This window comes from Giraffa tippelskirchi, chromosome 4 (genome assembly GCF_054371585.1).
Source record: "Giraffa tippelskirchi isolate mGirTip1 chromosome 4, T2T-mGirTip1v1.2.pri, whole genome shotgun sequence".
NCBI lineage: Eukaryota > Metazoa > Chordata > Mammalia > Artiodactyla > Giraffidae > Giraffa > Giraffa tippelskirchi.
Window position 1 is genome coordinate 14163964 of NC_137278.1, and position 17060 is coordinate 14181023.

The 17060-nt window shown below is 45.8% G+C and overlaps 1 protein-coding gene across 4 annotated transcripts in view; it reads left to right on the plus strand.

Moving 5' to 3' along the window:
- GGTA1 (glycoprotein alpha-galactosyltransferase 1 (inactive)) overlaps nt 1-11283 on the plus strand; it is a 73121-nt gene extending 61838 nt beyond the window's left edge. For all 4 annotated transcript variants that reach the window (XM_081588804.1, XM_081588805.1, XM_081588807.1 and 1 more), the window contains 2 exons: nt 4337-4474; nt 8759-11283. In XM_081588804.1, coding sequence (XP_081444930.1) covers nt 4337-4474; nt 8759-9452 — 832 coding nt within the window. In that variant the 3' untranslated portion in view covers nt 9453-11283. The remainder of the gene's footprint in view (nt 1-4336; nt 4475-8758) is intronic.
- Nucleotides 11284-17060: the final 5777 nt, after the last annotated feature.

The window sequence follows — 17060 nt, forward strand, 5'->3', positions numbered from 1 at the left end:
TGAATGGCAAGCAGATATTTAAAGAATATTGATTTGTAGTGACACCAAATCTAAGCCTTCTCAGGGCACTAAAGTACATTTCTTGCATAAATGAATGAAAGACGAACAACTGAATTCACAGACAGACATATTTATAGAAATGTATCCTTTTCTGTAAACTACCAGAAGCATGTTAAGTATATTGTAGATACATTTTTATATCAATATCTCTTAGCCTCATATCATCACTTTCTCTTAATTTTCATCCTACTTTCTCAGTCTCCTTAATGGGGCCCTTCCCTCTTCCCAGGCCTCAAATATTAGCTTCTGGAGGTTGAGTCCAGTATCCTCATCTCTTTTCTTTATACCATCTTCCAATGTGCTCTCATCCATTTCCATGGCATTAGATACCATCCATGGGAGAATGACTCCCATATTTACATCTTAAGTCCAAAGGTTTTCTCTGAGCCCCCGCTTAAGTCTAACTGTCTTGTGTGTCTCAGAGAGTTCTTGATTCACCCCACCCCCATTCTTCTCATTCCTTTTAAGTCAGAGGCCAGGAGACCTCTCCAATTCATCCTTCACTCTTTCCTTCATCCATCCCACAGTCTAGTCCATTAGCATGTTCTGTTAATTCTTCCTTCAAAATTCTTCCCACATCATCTCCTTCTTGCCACCCCACAGCTCTCCTCTTTGTCCTGCTGCCTGGAAGGAGTCCAGTAAAGAACATGCTATAGGCATGCTACATCTTTCGTGAACTGCTGCCTGATTCATAGAATTTTAATACTTCCTCTGCCCAGCCCCTGGGGACCACAGTGTTCCCATTAATAAGTGTATGCACATGCTCAGTCATGTCTCTTTGTGACCCCATGGACTATAGCCTGCCAGGCTCTTCTGTGCATGGACTTTTCCAGGCAAGAATATTGGAATGGGTTGCCATTTTGTACTCCAGGGGGTCTTCCCATCCCAGGGATCTAATCTGCATTTCCTGCACTGCAGGCAGATTCTTTACCAACTATGCCACCTGGGAAGCCCATAAATAAGTACATAAGATGTAAATGCTACCAAATACCTAGGTAGGTGTATGTTTGGGTTATGGAGGCCCTTCTACGTTGTGGGAAACCTTTGGCCTGTACTTGGGGAACCCAACAAGCAGAAGTAATACAGCAGGTACGCTGCTTTGGAAAGAAGGCATTTGGGCAGTTTTCTGTCTTTCCTGGTACTTTTTCCTCCTTTTAGAGCCCCATCTTGGTGACCTTGGACATCTTTTGGTCTTACACATGTGTAGCTTGCCTGCTGGCACTTCTTCTTTTTTTTTTTTCCAGGATGGGGTGGGAGAGGTTCATCCAGGAAGCTGATCTCAACCATCCTCCCACCCCCTCATCCTCCCCTCAGCCTGCCTTTTCAGCCTGTCATCTGGCTTCCTAGTCAGGGCCACTGACGTGTGGGAATTTCCAGTGGAATTTAATAATTAACAGCTGGGAAATAGAAAATTTTAATTATTAATGAAACATTAATTTTTAATATTACTACATGGTTTTTTTTGTTTGGTTTTTTCCTTGCTCAGAGGACTCTTCCGCATCAAGTAACCAAACTGGACATTGGTGTCCTGACTCAGTCCTTTCCAGAAGTAGAACTGAGTGGTCGTGCGGTGGAAGAGTGGCAGGTGGCAGGCTGGCCACCTATCAGGACTCTGAGACCCTCAAGGGGTAGGCAGGTCTCATTCCCCTGATCTCAGAGCTCAGCACGGGGCCTGACAGGGAGCAGGGACTTAGCAGAAGTGCCTGGAGGAGTTTAGTGCCTTGGTCTGACCCCTCCTGTTGATTAAGTGGTAGTTCCCTTCTACTCTCCCACCCCCTACTTTATTTGTGAAATGAGGGAGATGACGGCACCTGCTCTAGAAGGTAGTTGTGAGGTTCAGTGAAAGAATGAAACCCAAGGATTGAGCCCCAATGCCTGGAAGTGTTAAATAAGAATACCATCCTTTCCTCCTTTTCCTCCTCCCCTTTCTCTTCCCTTTCTTAAAAATATTGCCTTCTCACCAAATGATCAATTCACGTGCAGCTGCATGGCTTAGCTAATGGGTTGGGTCTGAACGGCTAAGAGATCCCTGACAGGCTACACTGAGAACTGCAGTGGGTGAGATGACAATACATGAGAGGGTTTACATTCAGAGATAGTGGTTACAGAATGATGAGCCTGTGTGTGTGAGTGTGTGTGTGTGTGTGTGTGTGTGTGTGTGTGTGTGTGTCTGGTTTCAAATCTAGTCATTCCACAAAGCTGGGGGTTTTATGTGACTAAAAGCATCCCGTAAGCTTCTAAAAACAAAATACAAAAGCTCATTTCTCATCTGTACTGATAAAAATGCTGAAATATCTAAGTTGAGTGGAAATGATGACAAACCTGGTATTTAACCCCAGTTCGTCAGCCTAGCAAGTAAATTTCCAACGCCATAAGCAGTAGATGCAGTGTTCGGAGCGTGGACTTACCGAGTCAGACTTTCTGGGTTCAGATTCCAGCCGGGCTCCTTAGCTGCTGTGTGACCTCCAACAAGTTATTTAACTGCTCTGTGCTGCAGTTTCCGCTTTGATACAACGGGAATCAAAATAGCAGCTTCCTCTGACGGGTGAAGCCCTGGGTACTGTGGCTTGTTCCATAGGAAGTATCCAGGGTACGTTAGTTACCCCCATCAGCTGTTTGGCCTTGGACAAGTCAGCGAGCTTTTCTGAGCCTTGGTTTTCTTATCTGTACGAAGAACATAATACATGACAGGGCTTTTGCAAGCAGTACCTGAGAAAGTGTGTGTGTGTGTGTGAAAGTGTCTCGTGCAGGTTGGTGCAGAGTCCAAAATAGCTGCTTTCATGATTGGAGGGAAACCGGGAGCAGCTGTCCAGGGCAGCCATGCCGCTGACGTGCCCGGGTGTGAGGAGAGAGCTGGGCTGCGGGGTTTGAGACAAGACCCGGTGGGGAGGGCCAGCCCGGCCGTGTCCCTCCCCCTCTGGAGGAGACTCCTTGTGTGTGGAGGAGGGAAGCAGGCCTGCCGCAGGGCACCGGGAGGGCGTGGGGGGGCCTGGTTGGTTCTAGAACAGGAGGACCGCAGAGCTTGGTGACGGAAGGACAGCAGGTGGAATGAGGGTCTGTTGGGGGCTGGGGTGAGGATGGGGTGACCTGACCTTGCCCAGCCTCCCTGGAAAAACTCAGCTTCACAACCACGGTGGAAGGGCAGTGTTGTGAAAACCCACTCTCCACCCACGTGCAAGGGAGAGAGGAAGTTCTCAGTGGGCCGATCTATTTGCCAGTGTCTCCTCGATAGCCTCACCAAGGCCACCTGCACACAGTCAGCAGGGGCCTGATGGGGCCACGAAGACTTGGCCTCAGTCACTGGCCCTCTCCCCGCAGTGGCTGAAGTGCAGGCACACGGCAGGGCCCTTGTGTGACAGGCGTTACTCTAAATGACCGTGTTTCAGTCTCCACTTCCCGCCAGGGAAGGGCAGTTGCTCGCAAACACAAATGGGGTTGGAGCTGAGTCCCCACGCCATTCCTGCCTTAGCCCGGGCCCCAGCCGCTGCTCAGACTTTCTGCATTTACTCTTTACAGTTCGTTGGTTTGTCTTCACTCTTACATTGCTTCCTGTGTTTGTGTTGGCTGTGCCAAGTCCCTTTCAAGTGTGCTGAGTGCACAGAACACCCCCCTCCCCCACTCCCAGCTTTGTAAAGAGGAAACGTGATCTGAAAGAGGGGACAGCCAGGGTCTGCGTGTTTCATCCCTGGCCACTGTGAGCCTGCAGGATCCTTTCTTAGTGACTGTCTGCTCCTTGTATGTCAAATGAACGATAACACCAGAAACCTCTTAGTCCTATACCCAGGTTACAACCAGAAATTCCTTTCTGGCAAAAGGCAGATTGAAACAGCTTCTTCCTCTTTCAGCTCTAATGTCACTCTCTTGGCCCCCTGCATCAAGCATCAGGGCTTTCCCTGGGTCAGATGGCACCCATTGGGATAAATAATGTCTAAAGATGTCACTGGCAGCTTAGGAAGGGGCTGGGAGATGGGGTTGGGATACAGAAGGAAGATGAGGATAGGGAAAGCAGGAAAGGGGGACAGAGGGCATGAGCTGTACAGGTAAGACCCCCCGAGAACCCCCGCTAAGGCAGCCCCCAGGCACCTGGGCGAGAGTCACCTGTCCCTCACCCAGAAGATGCTGCAGATGTCACACCACCAGCCGACTGTTTGGGGTTAAACTCCCATCAGGATTCAAGGACAGTCACCACCAGCCATGGCTGACCCGTTTTCCATCAGATGTCTCTGCCCCACCTTAGCAAGGCCATCCTGACTCATGGACTCTGTTTTGTCACCAGTAAACGCCCCGAGGTTGTGACCATGACGAATTGGAAGGCGCCTGTGGTGTGGGAAGGCACTTACAACAGAGCCGTCCTAGATGATTATTACGCCAAGCAGAAAATTACCGTCGGCCTGACGGTTTTCGCTGTCGGAAGGTAGGTGTTGCTAATAAAAGTGACCGTGACTTTTCCTTTGTCCCACTGTTAGAAGGTTGGTGAGGGGCTCCCTGGGCTCACAGAGGCTGTTCATGGACATGTCTGAATCATTAGACAGGAGAATGGAGTAATAGGACTGTTTGAGGCTCCTTTTTGCTGATGCCCCGAGAGGCTGAGAACAAGACAGTGGTTGGGGAGTGGACAGCTTCCCACCTGAGCGAGGCCTTGGTTGTAGGTTAGAGTGTCTGCTACGCTCACTGAGCCTGGAGTTTCCAGCACACCCAGAGCCGCCTCCACCCTGACCTCCGTGGCTCTCTCAGGGAATTCCAAAAATGCCAGCTATTAGACAGCCCGAACGTGGGTCATTGTTTCTCCCACGTGCTCAAGACCCCAGACTGAGAACCAAGGACAGAAGTGACTAAGCGCGCAGCCTGGCGGGCCACTCCTCCCTGGCTTCCTCAGCTGCCTCTGCCCTACTCCTCCTAGAGGCTTTGGCCCCCGGAGATCTGGCCGGCCAGAACTTCCTCTTCCAGAGATTGGATGGGTTCCTGTTTCTGCTTCCATTTCCTTGTTTAGAACAACATTTCTCCCCATGCTGCAATCATTTTTACTTAAGAGTCGGAGCTGTGATATTAGTTTAAAATATAACCCATTTTGTCCTTTTGGAGAATTTTTTTTTTTCTTTATCAAAACCAAAGCAAAAATTCACTTTTCCTGTTAGCCTTCTCCCTGCAACCCCCCTCCATGGGCCTTCCTATCTGTATCTTTTCCGAGAGCCACATGGAAAGTTGACCTCTCGCTTGTACAAAGAGCGGTGAAGGCCCAGGTTAATCTGAGTGAGGATCTGTGCATCTTCACTCCCAAGACCATCCCCAACCCAGAACCCAGAAGCCATCGCCCTCACCGTACTGGTCAAGTCCTGATGTCACCACCTGTGCTGATCCCAGGGGCATCTCTGATGGAGAAGGGTGACTCTGGAGTTTTGACATTTTTACTGGAAGAATCTGTACTGTTATGAGTCTGGAGCAGATGCTTAGCCCACCTCCTCCTTTGGTATGAGAGAGGGCAAGCCAGCCACACTGCAGACTGATTTACTCCTGATGTTTCCACAAAGAACAGAATGTGGCCTGCGGCTCCACAATGGCTTCAGCCTTGTATTCGCAACTTCACAGAACTAAACAGTAAATTGTACGCCCTGGTGAAAACCCTGAGCTCTCCTCTTGGAGGCAGGAGGGGACTGCTTGTACTCTGCAGCAATAAATCCTCCCAAGAGTGGATTTGGACTTTTAGGAGGTGTGATGTTTGGTTTGTTTTCAAATAACAATGCCCGGAGCCAATTGCAATGCTTTCATCTCTAAATAATGTTAAACCTCACAAGGACCCCCTCCCCTCCCCCTAGGATTGTCTCCCAAGCTTCAGGGCACAATAGATTTTTTTCAGAGCCATGGCAAAGTCCCTCTATATTGCTCAGATATATTCTCTCCATTTAAAGAATCAATACTGTAAACCCCAGGGTTTTTCTAGGGACCAATATTAAAACCACAGTTTATTTTTGTAGAAACAAATGGGAATCCAAACTGCAACTAAGGAGCAAAAACAAATGCCAGTTATTATTACTCACAAAATTTCATAACTGGCTGTGAGTGTAATCAGCAAATTAAATTTAATCCACATTCGCTGAGCGTAAGTCTGGGGGTGGTGCAAGTTGTGTTAAGCCAACTCCTTATTTCCTTCTCTATCATCCGCATGGTGTCACATGATAATGTGTAGTTTGGCTTACAAAAGACATGAACATGTTTTTTGAATGAATAAGTAAATAGCTAAAATACCACATCTATTAGAAGGACCTAAGTCCAAAACACTGACAACACAAACTGCTGGCAAAAATATGGAGCAAGAAGAACTCTGATTCACTGATGGCGAGAATGCAAAACGGTTCAGCCGCTTTGGAAGACAGTTCGGCAGATACTTATAAAGCTAAACATATTCTTATCACACAGTCTAGCAATTGTACTCCTTGGTGTTTACCAAAAAAAGCTCAAACTTTGTATCCACACAAAAACTTGCATACAGATGTTTATAGCAGCTTCATTCATAGTTTCTACAACTTAGAAGTAACTAAGATGTCCTTCAGTAGGTGAATGGATTAATAAACTGTGGCACATCTAGGTGGTAGAATATATTATCAGTGCAAAAAACACAAAATCTAGCAAGCCATAGAAAAGATAGAGGAACCTTAAAAGCATATTACTAAGTAAAAGAAACCAATCTGAAAAGACTACCTGCTGTCGGATTCCAACCTTGTAACATTCTGGAAAAGGCAAAACTATGGAGACAGTAAAAAGATCAGTAGTTGCCATGGGTCGGCAAAGGGGAATGGATGAATAGGCAGAACACAGAATTTTTAGGGCAGTGAAAATACTCTGTATGATATCATACATAGTGAAAAATACTTGTCATTATATATTTGTTGAAACCCATAGAATATACACAGCCAAGAGTGAACTTTAATGTCAGTGGTGGACTTGGTGTGATAATGTGTCAGTCTGGGTTCATGAACTACAGTGGGTGCTGGACACTGATAGTGGGGGAAGCTGTGGGAAGGAGTAGGGAGCATGCGGGTATATGAGAACTCTGCAATTTCAGCTCCATATTGCTGTAAGCCTAAAAATATTCTAATAGTTAAAATCCATTAGAAAAGGAAATGAGATAGTTAAAATAAGTTTAGATCAGAGGTTGTTTGCTCTGGTATTTGGATGGGTCTTATAATGGTGGTAGCTGGATAATGTATTGGTATAAAGTGAATGTGTAATGTGGAAGGATATTCATGTCCCATAACCCATTCTCTGGGTCCCAGAGAAGGAGAAGAGCGTGGTGATGGTTAGTCTTAAGGCATCCCCAAAGGACCTAAGGGTCATGTCAGCCTTTCATCTGGTAGGGCAGTATAACATTGGAGCGTGTGTTCGGGTTTTTGAGAGATGCCTGGGAACTAGCATCCCCTGATGTTGATCGAAGGGTACAACCTTCCAGTTATAAAATGAGCCAGTTCTGGGGATCTGAAGTAAAACATTGTGATTATTGTTAATAACATTGTTTTATATACTTATAAAGTTATTCAGATAATAAATCTCAAATCTTCTTTCCAAAAAAGAAATGATGATTATGTGATGAGAAGAAGGTCTTAACTAATGCTACAGTGGTAATAATTTTGTGATATATGTGTGCTGCATGCTCAGTCACTTCAGTCATGTCTGAGTCTTTGTGACTTTATGGACTGTAGCCCACGAGGCTCCTCTGTCCATGGTATTCTCCAGGCAGGAATACTGGAGTGGATTGCCATGCCCTCCTCCAGGGGATCTTCCTGACCCAGGCATCGAACCCGCATCTCCTGCGTCTCCTGCATCGCAGGCAGATTCTCTACCCACTGAGCCACCTGGGAAGCCCTTTTGTAATTCATGAATATGCCAAATCAACACTTGGCACACCTTAAACTTAAACTATGCTATATGTCAATTATATCTCAATCAAACAGTACGAAAAAGGACTAGCACCCCTCTGCCTTCCCAAAGTCTGAACCAACTGATAAATAAGACAAAGGGATAAGTAAGTGATGATCACCTTCGCTACAGTTAAAGCTGATATTGGAGAATATGGGTTCTAAAACTGAAGGTCCTGGGCCTCCTAATGTTGAACCACAGAATTAGAAAGACTTAGGCATCCCTCATCCGCAGCACGAGAAACTGCAGGTGTCTGGATGTTGGAGAAAGGCCTATATTATTTAGCTACACTGCAGGGCCCAGAGCGGTTGAGAATACATGTTCTCTCCACCTTACTGGCTTCCAAGAGTGAAAGAGGAGGGGCTGGGCCTGCCCAGTCACCTTCCAGAATCATCAGGTAAGTCACTTCACCTCCTCAAAGTTGAGTGATTGAATGGTGGAGAGTGGCCAGAAATAATAGTACAGCAATGGATGTGCCTTGATGAGAACAGCATGTCGTCTCCTGCAGAAATCCCAGTGTGTGTGTTCAGTTGCTGAGTCATGTCCGACTCTTTGCGACCTCTATGGACTGTAGCCTGCCAGGCTCCTCCATCCATGGAATTTTCCAGGCAAGAATACTGGAGTGGGTTGCCATTTCCTCCTCCAGGGAATCTTCCCAGGGATCGAACCCACATCTCCCTTGTCTCCCTCGTCTCCTGCATTGCAGGCCGAGTCTTTACCACTGATCCACTGGAGAAGCCTGCAGAAATCCCAGAGGTTACATTTATCCCATTCTTCTTTGTTTTAGATACATTGAGCATTACTTGGAGGAGTTCTTAACGTCTGCTAATAAGCACTTCATGGTTGGCCACCGAGTCATCTTTTACATCATGGTGGATGATGTCTCCAGGATGCCTTTGATAGAGCTGGGTCCTCTGCGCTCCTTCAAAGTGTTTGAGATCAAGCCTGAGAGGAGGTGGCAGGACATCAGCATGATGCGCATGAAGACCATTGGGGAGCACATTGTGGCTCACATCCAGCATGAGGTTGACTTCCTCTTCTGCATGGACGTGGACCAGGTCTTCCAAGACAAGTTTGGGGTGGAGACTCTGGGCGAGTCGGTGGCCCAGCTACAGGCCTGGTGGTACAAGGCAGATCCTGATGCGTTCACCTATGAGAGGCGGAAGGAGTCTGCAGCATACATTCCCTTCGGCAAAGGGGATTTTTATTACCATGCAGCCATTTTTGGGGGAACACCCACTCAGGTCCTTAACATCACCCAGGAATGCTTCAAAGGAATCCTCGAGGACAAGAAAAATGACATAGAAGCCGAATGGCACGATGAAAGCCATCTAAACAAGTATTTCCTTCTCAACAAACCCACTAAAATCTTATCCCCGGAATACTGCTGGGATTATCATATAGGCCTGCCTGAGGATATTAAGCTTGTCAAGATATCTTGGCAGACGAAAGAGTATAATGTGGTTAGAAATAACGTCTGACTTTGTGCCAGTACATTTCTGAATTTGAGAGAGTATTATTCTGGCTACTTCCTCAGAACAGTAACACTTAATTTTAACTTAAAAAGAAAAAATACTAACAGAAGACCAACACAGCAAGTACATACTATTTCTCCTTGCCACTTGGAGCCTTGTAATATGAGAGAATGAACCTATGGTAATCAGATGTAAATTCCCAGTGATTTCTTATCTATTCTTGGTTGTGGGGGCGAGGAACGGATACACTATCAGCTGAACCAAAAAAAAAAAAAAAAAAAATTGTCATAGACAAAGAAAAAGCCAGAAACATTCTACATGTGCCAGTTGACTTGCTGGAGAGAAGTATGCAAAGGGAAGTGTTTGGCAACAAGATAACGATTGTGAGGGGCTGTCCTCTTGATTTCAGTTTTCTTCCTGTCTCTGCTGGGTCTGAAGCAACACAGAGTTGCTTTTGCAGCAGGAGAACTGTTAGTAGGACACAGTCTACCTTGGCGATCCTCAAATAGTTTAGTCAATGTCCTTTCCTTATCAGGACATTGTTTGCCTTCTGTGCCAAGACTAGTCAAGATTCCCAATGCGTATGGTGAAGATGTTGGGAGTCACAGGCAATCTGAGTGAGCCAGTGGGTGCTCAGCACGAAATGAAAACAAAGCCTCCAAGTAAGTTGGCCATGAAATAAGCAAAGAGAGAGTAGAAAGACAGGGAGCTGATCACTGTGGGGCAGTGTCTCCTCTGAGGGGCACAGGGCATGCGGTTGGCACATAAATATGGCATGGATCCAGGCAGTGTGGGTGGTCTCCAGTCTCCTCAACCATTATGACGGCCAGAGCAGTGTTGTCTTATAAGATGCTTCTTGTTTTGGCCAAGTCATCTTCAGTATGCCAGACTCTGGAACTTGAGTCTCCAGATCCTTGGCCAGAGGAAGTGGGTGGTGTCCGAGGAGACAAAGACCCGCAGGGGACTGAAGAGAACTGCCAGGGGTTACAGTTCCCAGACCTGGGCTTCATGACAGTCAGTCGTCAGCGAGTCCTGCCACCGTCTGCTCTAACCCTCAGCCTATCAAGCCCCACGTTGGAGGGCTGACATCAAGGAGCTTTCCCCTTGCCCCATCTGCACTACTGAAGTATAACAACCAGACGTGTTTAATAAAATGGTTAGTTGACTTTATATCAAAAGTAGAGGGGATGGCGATGGGTCTTACCATTCAATTCCTTTCTCTAAGAGAAGCTATGAGATCTTATATATTATTTAAAGTTAAGCAAGTCAGTGTAAAGGAAGTTAGGAGGCAACATTTATATATACAGGCATGTTTATATTTTGCTTGTGTTCCAGTTTACGTCATTGCTTTCCGTTTTCAAGCTTTTGACTTGAAGAGCCACCTCACTGGCTTGATGCTCAGCAGTGTGGGCTTCTTTGATAAAATGAAGCCTCCATTTTCTCTGCTGTTTTACTGTGCCTCCTACTCTTCCGTTCTTGCCAAAATTTTTCACATCCCAGGAAAACAAAAGAAAACCAACAAAAATCCTGAGGAAGTGGGCTTGTAAAAGAAAAAGGAGATCAAAGGTCAGTTAGGACTCTTGCTTCTGTATAATTCAAGTTTTTGGGGATCCATTCTGGACTAGGGAGAGTTCATGGTTTAAGTCTGAAAGCAAAGAAATGATGTGTCTTCAAAGATCAGAGAAAAGGAATGAAGTTTCCTTTCAAAGGGATCTTGATTTTTTTAAATTCAGTTAAATTTAAAACCCAAATGGACAAACTCAAAAATCAAAAGTTCAATGTTAAAAAACTAAAATAAAATTCCTGATTTACAATTAAATAAATTATTTTCTCAATATATTCTGGTCTTTGTCATGGATTGTGCATTTTCTCTTAAAGATATTCAGGACTGTCAGTAACAGAATTTTAAATATTTAGACTTCAAAAAGTCCTTGGGTCCTTCTAAAAAATGTGTGCTCTATTACAAAGATAGAACACGGTTGAGATTCGCTAACTTTTATAACAACAAATGCTCATATAGAGCTTCCCAAAGTGATGCACTGAAGTAATTAAGTGCCAGTAGGATTAGGCTTGCCCCTGAAGGTCAGGGCAGGCAAGAGGGCAAAGGGAGAAAACCATGCTATAACCATTTCTGGTGGTTACTTGTCCTGACCTCTGCGGAATATCTCTGGCCAAGGGAGCCCTGAGAGAGACTTGCTGAATTTCCAGCATGACTGGGTGGGTGTATTTGTTATGAATACAAAGTCAGAGTGGACCAGGCTGATGTAGTGTGGTGCATGGGATATACAAATGGGCATGACTCCCTCATGGTAGAGACTTATTCCCATTTTGCAGATGAGCAAAGTGAGGTTCAGAAAGGTTAAGCCGCACAGATAGAAAGCATCTGAACTGTAGCTCACACCAGAGAAGCTGACAAGGATAAATGTGTTGAGCCACTTCAGGCTCTTCAAGTGGCCCCCCCCCCTGCCCCCCCCCCCCACAGGGCCGCATTTCCTATCAGGAAAAATGCTTTATGGAAGAGTCTAATAAAGGGGAATTTTTGCCATAAGAATTAATATTTTAAAAGCTAGGTATGCTCCTAGGCTCATACCACTTCCCACTTTTTCTGCACTAAACCTGCCCCGTGTGTGCATGCGTGTTAAGTTGCTTCAGTCGTGTCCGACTTTTTGTGACCCTATGAACTGTAGCCTGCCAGACTCCTCTGTCCATGAGATTCTCTGGGCAAGAATACTGGAGTGAGTTGCCATGCTCTCCTCCAGGGGATTTTCCCAACCCAGAGAATGAACCCACGTCTCTTACATCTCCTTCATTGACAAACAGGTTCTTTACCACTAGTGCCACCTGGAACACTGAATCCTGCCCCAAGGGCATTAAATTAGTTTAAATGTATCACGTAAAAATAAATAAAAGACTCTTTGATCATTCTTAACTTTAGGTTATGCCTGTAGGGCCACTATAACCCCATGGGCACATGGAAGCTGTTATGTCAAGGCAGTGCCTTGGAGGGCAAAGCTGGGTAAAGGGGCAGGTGAAGGGGACAGCCATGCCTCCTCCTTCCACTCTGGGGGTCCCATACAGCTGGAGAGAAAGAAGTTTCTGTAAGGCTGGAAGGGGCTGTCATCGCTTGTCTGTCTTGTAACGACTCATTTTTTCCTCTCAGCCAAAGTCACCGTGTGATTTACTGATAGAAGGAAATGGCAACCCACCCCAGTGTTGTTGCCTGGAGAATCCCAGGGACGGGGGAGCCTGGTGGGCTACCATCTATGGGGTCACACAGAGTCGGACATGACTGAAGCGACTTAGCAGCAGCATGGCAATATTTACAGTTCTAAGAATTTATTAAATCACCATTTACTAAATGTACCTTACGTACATGAATAACACAGGCATGTAGCATACTCACAAGTGTGAAACACCATAGAAAGCATGAATACATAATATATGATACATACCATTTAAAGAGAGAAGGCTAGGTTAAGTGGGGATCTACTGGTCAAAGTCTCAGGGATTCAAACCCAGGACTGTCTGACGCTGAATCCTTTGTTCCTTCCACAGCTCAAGTCTTTCTCTTTCAAACACACACACACACACTTTAACCATTTTGTTTTTGAAACTGAGGACAGCAAAGGATCACCACCAAGAGCTCTCAATTCTTGTATTAAAGAAAGAGAACTTAGTAGACTCAAACTCTTCAGAGATGGAAGGTAGGTCTAAACTCATCCTGGAGCCTGGCCAGAAAGCAGTCAAATAGAACCTGAGCGATACGCGGCTCAGGGAAGTTCAAGGGCCGAGGGGGTACAGAGGAGGGAAGGTCTGGGAGGTGGAAACAGTCTTAGAGGGGCTGCTTCTGAATTGAGCATTGAGAGAAGAGAAGGGGATCACTGTGAGAAGTAGAACTGGAATGAGATTTCAGAGGAAAGAACAGCAGGTATGAAGCACGGAGGACTATTTTGAGGCTTTCAGGGAGACCCTGGATGAAACCTCATAGGAGACCCTGTGTGAAAAGCAGCAAAGAGCTTGAAAGGGCTTTGGCTGGTTGGGAGCTGCACATTTGCCCAGCATCCGTGCCTTTCTTTCTCGCTTTATCTCCTTCTTAGAGTCTATGTGGTTTCTATGGCAACTAATGCCATGGTTGAACCAAGTGACTGAGACTAAGCTAATCAACATTCCCCCCCGCACCCCTACCCCCCCCCCCCCCCCGCCGTGGGCAGATGATCTAAACTAGTCCAATCAAGTTGAATCTCAGGTCTTTTACTGGAAATGTGGATGCATTAGGATGATACTGATGACATTAGAAGCTGCTAACACATCTGGCTTCCCAGGTGGTGCTAGTGGTAAAGAACTTGACTGCCAATGCAGGTAAATGTAAGAGATGTGGGTTCAATCCCAGGTTGGGAAGATCCCCTGGAGGAGGAAATGGCAACCCACTCCAGTATTCTTCCCTGGAGAATCTCAAGGACAGAGGAGCCCGGCGGGCTACAGTCCATAGAGTCACACAGAGTTGTACACGACTGAAGTGACTTAGCATGCATGCAACACTTTTGGGGACCACAAGGTAGGTCAGCCTTAGGATGAAATTGACATAGGATCCTAGGAGCAGAGACCCTGAAGGAACCATAGTCCTTGATGACAACCCTGAGCCAGAGGCTCCAGCCTTATCTAAAGCCTGCACGGCCTGTGGGCTCTCGAATGTGTGAGCCAACGAAGTCCCATCATTAAGACACTTGGAATCGGGTTTCTCTTAGAACTAAAAATATCCCCATTGAACCTTTCTAGAATTGTTAGTTAAAGTCTGCCTTTCTGTGAGCTCCAGCACCGATTACATCATCTGTCTCACAGGCACTGCCAGAAGAGTATCTATTAGATGAATGAATAAATGAATCATCACCTCCACTCTCATCATGCCTCATAAGAAGTGCTTTTTTTTCAATTAAGAAAAATTCTTTTGATTGTGGACTCTATGTCCTACTACAAAGTAGATGCTTTTCTACCTGGTCAGAGTGAAAGGTGATAGTTGCTCTGTCGTGTCTAACTCTTTGTAACCCCATGGACTGTAGGCCACCAGGCCCCTCTGTCCATAGAATTCTGGCAAGAATACTGGAGTGGGTAGCCTTTCCTTTTTCCAGGGGATCTTCCCAACTCAGGTATCAAACTCGGATTTCCTGCATTGAAGGCAGATTCTTTGCCATCTGAGTCACTGGGGAAGCCCTTTCTATCTGGTACCTGGAATTATTTCTTCTAGAGCTTCAGGCTGTAACCTGCAGACATAACCTGCAGCACTGGCTTCAGTGTAGCTCAAGGTCAGTGATGCAGGGGACCAATTTCCTCCATCAGAGTAGAACAGTGATTCTCAAGCAAGATGATTTTGCACAACCACCACCACTGCTGCACACTCACATCCACTCCTTCACCAACTTCTGGGATATTTGGTAATGTCTTAAGATCTTGCTGGTTGTACAACTTGTAGGGGGAGGGTTGCTATGCACAGATAGTAGGCAGAGGCCAGGGATGTTCCTCAACATCCTACAATGCACAGGGCAGCCCTCACAACAAAGAATTATCTGACTCAAAATGTCAGTCGTGATGAGCTAGAGAAATCTGTTGTGAAATTCCCTTGAACTTCATTAAGAAAGAAACATGGGCAGCCAATATGCACAATGTCCACCTGTCTATACGCAGGGAATATTCCCTGATGGGTACCAAAAGCTTCCAATTCATCCGTTCTTAGTCCCCAGTAACATTCACAGCTAAGATGAAAGTAGTTCCCCACACTGGACACCAGAGGGCAGGAATTTCCAAAGACAACATTTAATCCTAGGCAACAGCTTATGATGAAAACACTGAAGATGATTAAAAACATTCTTTTCTGGACCTGGAGAGGACTGCGTATTTGTAGAAATATATATGAATTTTGCATAGAAATGAAGATCGCTCTAAATATTTAAAGTACGTGGCTGTGAAAAATCAGCCAACGTTAGAACACACTTTTGGTAAATTGATGCTTTCGAATTGTGGTGCTGGAGAAGACTCTTGAGAGTCCCTTGGACAGAAAGGAGATCAAGCCAGTCAGTCCTAAAGGAAGTCAACCCTGAGTATTCATGGGAAGGACTGATGCTGAAGCTGAAGTTCCAAGACTTTGGCCACTTGATGTGAAGAGCCAACTCATTGGAAAAGACCCTGATGCTGGGAAAGAATGAAGGCAGGAGGAAAAGAGGGCAGCAGAGGATGAGACGGTTGGATGGCATCACTGACTCAATGGACATGAATTTGAGCAAATTCCAGGAGATAGTGAAGGACAGGGAAGCCTGGCATGCTGCAGTCCATGGGGTCGCAGAGAGTGGGACACGACTTAGCGACTAAAGAACAACAATAACAACAAAACCGTTCAGAATAAAAGGTGGTTTTGCTAGCTAGGTGTTTTAAAGATATTTTTGTTGCAAAGAACTGACATTCCCCTTGAGTTGTATAAATCCCAAAGGGAGGTTCCTGGGAGGCTACTGGAGAGTTCTACTGAATACAAGGGATAGTTGACAGCCAGATAATGGTGCACTGAGGCCGGTTCATACCTGCCTGTGAGAACCTGTTGAGTGCAACACTTCCCTACTTCCTGTTCAGTGACTTCATGTGGTAGCTTGATATCGGCCACAGTGGGAATATTTGCACCATGGAAATCAGCAAACACTAGAAATCAGGGTTCCATCCCCTTCCTTTCCATTTCCATGTTGTTGTTTTTTTTTTTAAAGGAAGTGATTGTGTAAAAATTTACTAGCACGTCACTACAACCAGGCCATAAGCAAGAGCCAGGGAAGTACAAGGGCCTCAAGAGTTGAAAACTGTGAACTTCCCCTAAAGGTCTGCAGATAGGACCAAGCTCCAACTATCTCCAGACTCAAGGTTTCTTCCTTCAAAACTCTAAATTCCTGGAAAACAAAAGCCAAATGGCATAGCATCCCTTCATGCTTCCAGCAGCTGCACCAGGGAGCAGGTTTACTGGAGGGTAGATTGCTCTCTGGGGTGGTTCTCAGAGAAGGACATGCTGTTGTGAGCTGTGTTGATATCTCTAAAAGGGTCTACAACATTTACTTATAGCTGTCTGGCTGTCAATCACTTCTTTCCAGATATCTAAAATATTCCCTGCTACCATGAGTCAAAAACATTATGCACAACTCTAGCACAGCCTCCCTTGTCTAATAGACCACAGAAAGTAAAAATGTTAGTCACTCAGTTGTGTCCGACTCTTTGCAACCCCCATGGACTGTAGCCTGCTAGGCTCCTCTGTCCATTGGAATTCTCCAGGCAAGAATACTGGCATGGGTAGCCATTCCCTTCTCCAGGCGATCTTCCTGACCCAGGGATTGAACCTGGGTGTCTTGCATTCCAGGCACATTCTTTACCATCTCAGCCACCAGGGAAGGGACAAGTAGACCACAGAATCCACAGCTAATGTCAGAGGGCCAAGTTTCTCAGAGTCTACTATTTCCAGGTAATAACCATTTTGCTTTTGGTTCCTTAGAAAGCCCATCTGACTGTTCTGCAATCTGTAAAATAAATAGCAAATTTAGCTCATATGAGAATCAGTAGTAAGAGGCAAGGAAGGAAGAGGGGGAAACATTA